This window comes from Phragmites australis, chromosome 12 (genome assembly GCF_958298935.1).
Source record: "Phragmites australis chromosome 12, lpPhrAust1.1, whole genome shotgun sequence".
Taxonomy (NCBI): Eukaryota; Viridiplantae; Streptophyta; class Magnoliopsida; order Poales; family Poaceae; genus Phragmites; species Phragmites australis.
Genome location: NC_084932.1, coordinates 28,226,824 through 28,237,734, shown reverse-complemented (window position 1 = coordinate 28,237,734; position 10,911 = coordinate 28,226,824). Strand labels below are relative to the sequence as shown.

Genomic DNA, 10,911 nt, shown 5'->3' with positions numbered 1-10,911 from the left:
TTAGATACAGGCCATACACGAAAGAATGAACAGTCCGACATGGCTTTCCTTGTAGGAAGCAGAGTCCGGGCAATAATTTATGTGATTTTTATGTAATGGAATTCATGCACAGCTTCAACAGAGAGGATTCGATCCTGCCGGAAGATCCTGAGGTAGGCGGTATACATATTGATGACTAATTTTCAGGTTCGATACGTCAAAATCATATGTATTGTTTTCTTTAATTCTTAAAATTACAGATCCTCGAGCTATCCAAAGAACATCTCATGCCTCATGAAATCAACGCACTTCAAGAACAACTTGTCGGGTTCATCAATGACGAAATCATCAATCCAACCGGCGAGTTCCATGAAATTGGATAGTCTTTCTCGTTACCTTTAACCCATAAGAAAAGGCAGAGTTTAGACCCATTGGTTCACAAGAAATCTTAAACTCCATAAGATTATTGTAATGAAACTTGATATGTATGCGGTGTATATATATATTGTGACGAGACTTGATATTTTATAAATAAAATTTATATGTACTTGTGTATATATGCTGTGATGAAATTTGATATGTATGCATGTCTATTGCCGGCAACGTCTAAAATTTGAAAATGGTACGGTACTGACAGCAACCGTCACGTTTTAAAAAAAAGTGGGAAACATCTATCAGTGCCGGTTGGTAACAAACAACCGGCACTGATAGGTGCACTATCAGTGCCGGTTCTCACCTCGACCCGGCTGCTGGTTCAAAAACGTGATCAGTATCGATTTCTGAACCAGCACTTATCACCTGTTCTGTAGCAGTGGACCAGGATGCCAATCCAAGCTTTGGTCCCGCAGATCTGAAAAGAAGGTATCCACCACAGTGCCTGCAGCTGATCAGTATTCATCAACAAGCAGGAATACATGTTCAGAGTAGTATCGCTAATGGCAACTGTTTTAATATACCTCAGATCGCAAGGAAGAACATCTGATCCATACTAATTTGTTCATGTTGAGTTATTGAATTCCATCCATGCCTTTTCAGCTTTTGTTGAACAATTCTTCAATTCTCTTTAATTAGACTGTCGATCAGGTCATAGCTTTAAATCAAACAGCATATTAAGTCTGTACTGCACTGCAAGAGGCTAAGAAGCTTCGAAAGTTAATTAGGATAGTTTGGAAAAAAAAAGAAATTGATTAGGACATATGAGTCATTACAGCATGTAACCCTTTTCAGTTTTCACAACCTAGCTTAGTGGCTCTTCAGCTAGAATTCTCGAAGGAACACTGAAATGATTCTCGTCCCAGCGTCCTTTAGATCTGGCCACGTGCTTTCATGTTCGCAAAATCGTTAAGAAAGACCTTGGTACATGAACATGATTGCATACCAAACAAATTTTCATGTTCATCGTGGTGTGTTGCCGGAGGCAAAGAATCCATCTCCGATCCATAGGAGAGGGAGGAAGAGCTTAACCAGTGGTCCAGGACAATTTTGCAGTGGGCTTTTGTGAAGTATACATTTTATACATTGCAGCTTAAGGCAAACTATGTATGTGCCCATATAGACGAAGAAAATTATGGCAAGTGCTAATAATCGAGAATAAGGTATGTTGGATTTAATCTTTGTCGTGGACCCTAATCTTCTTATGGGTCTAGATTAGGAACTCCTAATAGATATTGTATGACCATCAGCTTTACCGTCGGCATTGCCTTTGTTAGAGTGTTAGCTTGTTGCTCCTCCATACAGATAAAATCTACCTCAATCTAGCCTTTTCCAACGCACTCACAGATAAAATAAAATTTGGTGTCAATGTGTTTACTGCAGCCATGAAACACTGAATTCTTCATCAAAGCAATCGCTGACTGCTTTGGGCGCTTCTCCTGTCAGCTCCCCCAACAGACTTCTAAGCTACAGTGCTTGACATGCCGCCGCCGTTGCCGCCATAAACTTAGCTTCGCATGAAGACAAAGCCACTGTTTTCTACTTTTGCAAGTTCCATGATACCAGACTATCATTAATGTAGAAAGCCATACCTCTAGTACTCTTTCTGTCATCTATGTCACCAGCCAGATCACTATCTGTGTAGCCAGTGATCACCTCTGTTTCTCCTCCTCTGGTATACACAATACCATAATGCACGATGCCCTTCAAATACCAAAGAATCTGCTTTACTGTCTTGTAATTCATCACAGTGAGCTTCTCCATAAATCTGCTTTCCACTCCGACAGCAAAAGAAAGATCTGGTCTTGTATGGAGTAAATATCTCAGGCAACCGATGATGCGACGATACTCAGTTGCATCAACCAGTTGTCTATCTGAATCCTTATGCAGTTGCGTCCTTTGTTCCATGAGGAATTTTGTAGGATTGTAATCTAGCATACCGAATTGACGAAGAACCTTCTTCGCATATGCTATTTGTTTGATTGTAATTCGCTCATCTTTTTGCGTTACCTCAATCCCGAGATAGTATTTGAGCAATCCGAGATTGGTCATCTCGAACTCACTCATCATCTGCTGCTTGAATTCCATGATCTCCTTTGGACTTTCTCCTGTAACAATAAGATCATCAACATATACTCCAACAATAACTCCTTGTCGACCTATTCCTCTTGTGTATACGGCATGATCTTGAGCACACTTCACAAATCCAAGTTGCTTCAAGCTTCTATCAAGCTGGATATTCCAGGCCCGTGGTGCTTGCCGAAATTCATACAGTGCCTTGCTGAGTTTGAGCACAAGATGCTCTTTATTCTTCATTATAAAACCCTCCAGCTGGGTTTCGTATACTTCCTCTTCGAGCTCAGCATTTAAGAATGCTGATTTGACATCCTGGCAAAGAATCCATTGCAGTGGGCTTTTGTGAAGTATACATTTTATAGATTGCAGCTGCAGACAGACTATATATGTGCCCATATAGACGAAGAAAAATGTTGCAAGTGCTAATAATCGAGAATAAGGCATACACACAAGCCCAACCATCGGACGATTAATGCCAATGGCGTCGGACACCACAAACACAAAGAAACCTTCCAACTCGCTCAACCCAGCGAATGCTGCGGCGGTGCAGCTGCACCCGGAGCTTCTAATGGCCGCAAAACGCGGGGATTGGAGCAGGCTAGAAGATCTCATGAACAAGGAAGGCGCATTAGTGCCTGAAGTCTTGGTCGATATCGATATGGAGGATGACGAGCCCCCGGCAAAGTGGACGCACACCTACGGGCCGGACTCGATCCTCCACGTCGTCGCGTCTGGTGGCGACGGCGAGGCGTTCTTGATGAGCGCAGGGGTGATCTACGGCAAGGCCAAGCACCTCTTGGGCACGTGCAATGCGAAGGGCGACACGCCCTTGCACTGTGCTGCCAGAAGTGGGAGCATAAGAATGGTCTCCCATCTCATCGACCTGGCCAGACGCGACGACGACGACGGCGCCGCAAGGGTGCAAGTGGCGCTGAGGAAGCAGAACAAGCAAGGGGAGACCGCCCTACATGAGGCGGTCCGCTGGGCCGACGAGGAAATGGTCGGTGTGCTAATGTCGGCGGACGCGGAGCTGGCCCGTTTTCCGCGCACCAACGGCGAGGACGGCGCCTCGCCGTTGTACCTGGCCATCTTGTTAGGACACGATCATATCGCAGAGCTGCTGTACGAAAAGGACAACCAGCTATCTTGCTCTGGACCAGATGGACAAAACGCCTTGCATGTTGCAGTTCTAAGAAGCAAAAGTAAGTGTCGTTTTTATCTAGTATACCTGACAAAATGTCTTGCATCTTGTATTTGACGAATATTAATATTATATATTGTATGATAATAATGTCTTTGTTTTTTTCCTTATGTATTTCACTTAAGCAGTTGCATTTGGATCACTTTTCGTTTGCTTAGTATTCTTATCTGGCTGCCTATCCTATTGTAAATGTAGGGATGACGAAGAAGTTACTGGCGTGGAACAAGAACCTTATCAAACAAGGAGACCGATCAAGCGGAAGGACGCCTCTGCATTTTGCAGCATCAAGAGGATCTGACACTATGGCCAGGCTACTATTAGAAGCTGACGAATCTTCAGCATATCAGTCCGACAACAATGGATCATTCCCTATACATATGGCAGCCTTGGGAAAGAACCTTGCTGTCGTTCACGTCTTGCTGGAAAAGTGCCTCGACTGCGCCCAACTACGAGACGCCCAGGGCAGGACCTTCGTCCACATTGCTGTCCACAAGAAATGCAGCCTTTGGAGCATTTGTTCTGTTTTATTGCCAAGAAACCATGACGCTTGTCAGGTGCGAAGGTTCGCATCGATCATGAACATGCAGGACGATGAAGGCAACACCGCACTACACCTTGCTGCCATGGATGCGAGGCGCCGGACTATACATCCTTTAGTTTGGAACAAGGAAGTTGAATTAAATCTACAAAATAAGAAAGGGCAAACAGCGCTGGATCTTTCAGTGAGCAACAGGCCTCGAGGGGTTTCCTTTGCATTGGTACGTAATCTATTTATATCACACAAACTATTGCACGACAACACAACACGAGACACCTTTCTTGTTGTTCGGAGACACGTATAAGAGTCATGAGAAATTTGGTGACCAACACTTTACTTGTATGGTTTAATCAGAGAAGATGAAAGGGTCTATTCAGTATGTTGAGAATAAAAATATAAAAGAAATATTGGCAGCCGAATGAAACATACAGAAAATTGTGGTCTTCAAATATACATAGATTCAGAATTAATATTTAATAAATCCCCTTATGGTACACCAGATCTTTAGAGGTACTAAGATTAGATCAATCCTAGCCATTGATTATTTAATTTTGGAGATATTAGCTTTTAAAATTAAATTCAAACTATAATATTGTTAATATGAACTGCAAATAATCTAGAAGTGGCCTGTGTGAATGAACACTTTCCTCTTGCTTTTCTTTTTTTGTTTGCGCTTTGCAGGATCCAAAATTTAGTACACAAATGCTGCTAAAGAGTGCTGGTGCTAGATTTGGTGTTCACCGAGGTGGCGAGAAGAAGCATACCACTCCACTAAATGTGAAGGAGGAGGCGAAGAAAATCAAAGATTCCGCAACGACCATTGGCGTTGTATCAGTGCTCATCTTAACTGTTTCATTCGCCGCAGCTTTCCAATTACCTGGAGGATACAATAGTACGGGTGATAAATCGGCAGGTACACCGGTACTCACCAAGAAGTACTCGTTCCAGGCATTCCTCGTGGCCAACACCCTCGCGGTTTTCTGCTCCAGCATGGCCACCCTCTGCCTCATGTACGCTGGACTGACCATATTTGACATCCAGACACGCATGACTGCCTTCGCCAGATCCATCGTCTTCCTCAACAGCTCAGCCCGTAGCCTCGTCGCCGCATTTGCATTCGGCACATATGCGGTGCTGGCTCCGGTTGCTCACGCATCTGCTGTTCTTACATGGCTGTTAACGGGTTTCGTGCTGCTTGACATTGCTTGGATCGCGTACATCTTAGCCAAGGATGAGTGGGTGCTTCTTAACAGGCATGGTATCATGGCATGCTGGAGATTTGCAGGGTCGATCATGGGCTTCCCCCTCATGGTACTGTGGCCGTACGTAGTGATCGCCGGCTTCATAGCATATACAAAGGTCCATGGGATTCATTGAGCCTTTGCTGAGGCAGTCGATCCAGCTGCTTGTTTATGCGGCCCAAACCGATCAATTAAATTTATTTGAATGGTATTTTATTGGTAGTTATTTATGGCTCTCCTTATGAGGGTAAACAAGATTTTTTAGAGGGGTTGGAGTCTGTGACGACAGCTTGACAATCTCATGTAATGATTGATGAAGACTTTAACTTATCTATGTTTATGTGTGGTAAAAATAATCTTTTATCTCCTGCTTAAAAAATCAGTAGTTTCCTCCGTCCCGCGTCAGATTTTCTTCCGCTCCTAACATTTTCCTCCGTAATTTTTGTTCCGCCCGTCCTCCCATCGTGGGCCAATACGTGGGCCCTGCTTCTCCCGCAGCATCGCGTCCACCCGCACGCACAACCACGACGCCCCCGAGCTGCCATGCTGCCCCCGCACCACCGCACCGCCGCCTTGCCTCTTTCTGCCCTCGCTCCACCGACCCCCGGTGGCCCGACTGCAGCAGCGGATCTGCCGCTGCGGCGGCTCTCGCGCACGCAGCATCCACTCGTGCTGTTGTGCCAAACCCCCCTTCAGTCGTGCCCTCCGCGGCGGCCGCCTTCGGCCTCGCCCTCGCCAGGAATGAGTGGGCCGTGACTCCATCCCCCCTGATTCCGTCGATACGCGCCCGCGCTGCCGCGGTCCCCACATGATTGATGCGGGGAGGACAGCAGCTGCCGCGCATTCTCCACCACATCGGACGACAGCCCTGACGGCAATGGAGGCGACCGCACATAGCACAGGTACAAATTTTCTCCTCCGCATGCCTTGCTTATGTCCATGTGGCTCACGTTCGATGATGGTGCCAGGATGATCTCTGTTGTTGGAGGCTCTCAAGACTGCATTACACGCCTTGTGCTAACATGTGCGGCAAAATTTCTGTGCGTTCCTATGATATACATGTGCCAGATGATTCGAATCTTACCACTGAACATTTGTAATCCACAGTTGCTGCTTTCGGTACACCCTACATTTACTTGATAGTTTGCTGTATAAGATCATCAACAATCTACATGCTACTGACGTGCAGGAAGTTAATATGCAGCTGCAACTAGCTTCATGGCCTCCCGGGTGGTGTCCGCTCCGTCCTGGGCTACGCGGTGAAGGCCAATGATAACATCCATGCATTATTGCAGCCCCCGCGTGAGCTTGGATATGGCGCCGTTGTCCGAGGCAACAAGGTCTGCCTCGCCCTCCCAGCAGAATTCGACCCCTACAGGTGTTCCTCTAGGATGCTTGATTACATATTGCTGAATTCAGTTCTGAGGCCCCTGTAGTCTACTTGTTTGGATCTGATAATGTCTTTCCTAAGAGGGGCGTGTGTGCATGTTACTTGCAAGGAGAAGGGCACAGGATATGGCGGGCACACGAAGAACGACATCTTAGTATTCAGAGAAGCTTTATGCGTTTTTTATGTTTGGCCTTCGTTATTGGTTTATGCTGTCACCACTTGTGCGTCTTCATTTTGTTCTTAGATTGTTGTTTTTCTAGGATGTTTGACTATATATTGCTGTTCAGTTCTGGAGGACCCTGTAGTCTACTTGTTTGGTAACTTTTTTCCATCTAAATGCTAGATGTTGAAGGATCGAAGATCATCAGACCAATGAGACTGAGGTCACAAATAAAGTGGAGAAGGTATACATTATTCAGTTAGAGAAGGAAAATCTGAGCCAAGAAGTGTATGTTATAGGTCAGAATTTTGCAAGGTGACTATCGGAGGAAATATCTTAACCCGTAGATAATACTAAGGGGACAAAGTCAAGAGCTTCTCCGACGTTCTTGGGCTCCCAACTCCCTACAAAAGCTAAGGCTTCCGGAGGCCATAAAGCCCTCATGCCATCACCTCTCGAGACAAGGAAAGAAGCTGCCATCCAAAGAGAATATCAACAAATGGAGAACACCAACGGTAATTGGTCTGACACGAAGTGACCGACAGTTAATGTCGGTGCAAGTGGTAGCCACTCTGATATTCGGGATAGTGAGACACTGCAATTAACGACTGGCTGGGTACTACGTCCCTAGGACCACTTGCACTACTATATTTGCCATAGTAGATAATGCCTTCTAAGTAGGGTAAAAGTATTCAACCTGGGTCTGGGATGTATGATTCGACCGACCCCAGGTCCCTGTGGTATAGTGATAACTTGTATCCCTACATCTGTAAGGGTATACCTGTATATTTACACCTAAAATGGCACTATAAATACATACTCTTGGCCACCAGACTAGGGGACACATCTTTTTTACTATCAACATAGTTTTGGTTCTTTTTCCTCTCCACTTATTCTTTAAGCTTGAGTCTCCTCTCTAAAAGAGACTCTCATCGCACTTTGTTCGTGGAAGACATCTTCTCTTCCACAAACAGCGCGGCGTCCGTGGGGAGGTGAACATAGAAGTACAAGGGAAAGTAGGATACCACCAAAGACCACCAAGGCGCTAGCCTAAGTAGCCATTTCCATCGCCGTACCCATGCAAACGTATTCATGGCAGCCACGACCGGGCACACTGTGTGCACCCACCAGCTCCGCAACTGGGTCGAACGGCGACCATCCAGCCACCGCTAACCCAATAGCTTGGGTTGGCACGGAGGCCAAAGCTGGCGCGAAGGCGTTCCAACAGTGGTGCAGTGAGGACCCCGTTGCACCGTAGGGGGGTTATAGCCGAGGCCGTAGCCAGACAGGTTGCCTTGCACTCATATGTGGGCCTAGCCCCTAGACGCCTCCTGTGGCGATGCCCAGGTCACCTTCATCGAGCCAGTGTCCTTTGAGAGCCTGGTCACCCAGCGGCCCTAACAGCCTCCTTAAGTAGAAGCAAGCTTCGGGAGACCACCGGCCCCGGTGGGTGCATATCGCCCTGACGTCCTTGGCACCGACCACAAGCTCCAGAACCATCGGAAGGGTACTGGTGCATCCTGCACGGACCCGGACGTGGTTATGATACATATGGTTGTTGGACCCTCATAGCTTTCCGGGAAGATTAGCTAAAGAGGTAGACGAGGCGCCTGGTAAGGGAAAAAAACCAGCGATAGGCAACCAGGGGTCGCAAAGCCTGCTGCGGGCCGCCAGGTGAGCGGTTGGGCCTTACCGATCCCCTCGACCCACTATGTCACCCCCAACTCTACCACCAATAGTGCAATACCCCAGTGTCAGTGATATGGGATCCGGGGGTTCCCGAGGCCAGGACAGCGCGGTACCACATGGCGCCTTCCGTCGGGGACCACCTCCCCGAGGCTCCGAGGGAAGCACGGTCCGGGAGTGGGTGTTCGGGGTCAGGAACTGTTGGTCCCCGAGCACCCGGCAAGCCCCATGCTAGTGGACCCCACAGGGACTCCACGATGAGGTGTCGGTCGGTGGGAGGCCCCATGCCGTATTTAATGGGGAGCATGGACGGTCACATCCAACCACTCTCCCCCACGCCTGCCGTTTTGAATATATCAGTCCCTGCCGCCCCCTGGCAGGAAGGTGTAGGCACAATTAATACGGCAGGTCCCATCGCATGTCCCCTCACGGGGCCCATGAAGAAAGACGGCTTGAAGATATCTTTGATGGGCTTGAGGCTTATCGCCCTGTTACATCAGACCGCGTCAGACCTACTCTGACTAACGTGCATGGGAGAGCACTCAGAAGTTGGCCGGTGGGCGCCCCTGCGCCTGCTAAAGCTGGAACGCGAAGACCGATCGAACTGTCCGAGGGATGTATTTTCAACCCTCTGTAACATTAACTATAGACCAATGATGGTCACTTTCCATTTATTGTTTACGGGAACTTGTGCCCTCGTTCTGGGCACTCCCTGAAGGGCCTCCCCCCGGTAGATAAAGGGGGGGAGCACTTTGTAAAGGAGATGAGATAGAAAATGAGATAGAAAAAGAGAGAGAAAAAGAGGAGAGAAAAGAGGTAGAAAGAGAAGGGAAAGAGGGAGACGAAAGGAGAGGAGCTTTGACAATATATTGGACACACAGGAGTAGGTTATTACGCTTCCCCGCGGCTCGAACCTATCTAAATTCTTGGTGCATTCATTTCTACTAGATGACGACAATTCATCCTGCCTAAGTCCCACTCACATTAATCTCGCGTACGAGGTAGTTCCAGGACCAGCCCCTCGACCGAATCTCAAAGGGGGTCCCTCAGGATCCCTGCTCGTGGTGTTCATCCACCGACAGCTGGTGCGCCAGGCAGGGGGGTTGTATTCCTGAATCCACCTCGTTCTTTGCAGAAAAAATGGCGGGTGGACATCGTTGTGAGCGCGTTGATTCGGACTCGAACGAGGAGATGGAAAACCTAGCCCAGGGGGCCCCGGCTCCTGCTCGTCCTCAGCGGCGTCGACAGCCGGCTCATACGGCACCTCCTTGCGTCGGGGACAATGGAGCTTGGCCCAGTAGGGCCGCGACCGCCGTGGACGGGCCGCTGAACCCGCAGCAAGCAGCGATCGTCCCTGCCGCAAGATCGGCATCCTGATAACGCTGAGCACCGAGACGACGCAAACTCAACTTTGGCGACGCCAGCCCTGGGAGTGCCCTGCTTGCGGCGCAAACACTCGTTAGGCACTCGCCTGTCCAGGTAGCAGGAGAAATGCCAGAGGGCCGTTGGCTACAGGAGGTAGCCGGCTTGGTGGGCACGGCTCATCGGCGAGTACTTGCCCAGAGTTCCCGTACCACCTCTCTCTACGGTACAACTAAGGCTGGAGCATCTTTGGGTGGCAGTGGAGCCGGCTAGGGGGCTCCAAACGAAGTACCGCTCCCCTGAACACGACGAGAGCTCAAGACCTCCGCTTGCACATTAATGAGCGGAGGGCCAGTGAGGATGCGTTTGTCACCCTCGAGCGCCGTCGAGAGTCCCGTCGCGAGCCTAAGGCAGTGGAGGACCAAGCCTCCTCTATGCCAGCTCGCGACCACCGGGGTTCCCCGGCGCGCCGGCGTTCACCCCCCAGGGGCACAGCCGGCGCTGAGGTATACAGCATGGGCTGCCGAGCGTTCACCGGCGAGCTCCGCCTGGTCAACTGGCCCAAACTATCGGAGAAGTACAACGGTTCCATCGACCCCGTTGAGTTCTTCCAGATCTACACCACCGCCATCCAAGTGGCGGGCGGGAAAGAAAAGGTGATGAAAAATTACTTTCACGTGGCCCTGAGGGACTCTGCCTGCTCTTGGCTCATGAACTTACCCCCAGGCTCTATTTGCTCCTGGGAAGATCTGTGCCACCAGTTTGTGGCAAACTTTTAGGGCACCTTCGCGCGCCCTGGCCTGGAGTGCGACCTCCATGCAATCAAGCAGCGGGAGGGAGAGACGC

At 48.8% G+C, this 10,911-nt stretch overlaps 1 protein-coding gene across 1 annotated transcript; it reads left to right on the top strand.

The window, feature by feature from the left end:
• Nucleotides 1–2,965: 2,965 nt before the first annotated feature.
• Nucleotides 2,966–5,603, top strand: LOC133886479 (uncharacterized). Its single transcript, XM_062326170.1, has 3 exons — nt 2,966–3,689; nt 3,884–4,446; nt 4,908–5,603. Exons 1-3 carry the CDS (start codon nt 2,966–2,968, stop codon nt 5,601–5,603), a joined length of 1,983 nt encoding a protein of 660 aa, XP_062182154.1.
• Nucleotides 5,604–10,911: the final 5,308 nt, after the last annotated feature.

Coding starts and splice junctions, on each gene's coding strand:
- LOC133886479 (XM_062326170.1), top strand. CDS start 2,966: ATGGCGTCGGACACCACAAACACAAAGAAACCTTCCAACTCGCTCAAC. Junction 3,690..3,883: donor TGCAGTTCTAAGAAGCAAAA/GTAAGTGTCGTT, acceptor TTGTAAATGTAG/GGATGACGAAGAAGTTACTG. Junction 4,447..4,907: donor GAGGGGTTTCCTTTGCATTG/GTACGTAATCTA, acceptor TGCGCTTTGCAG/GATCCAAAATTTAGTACACA.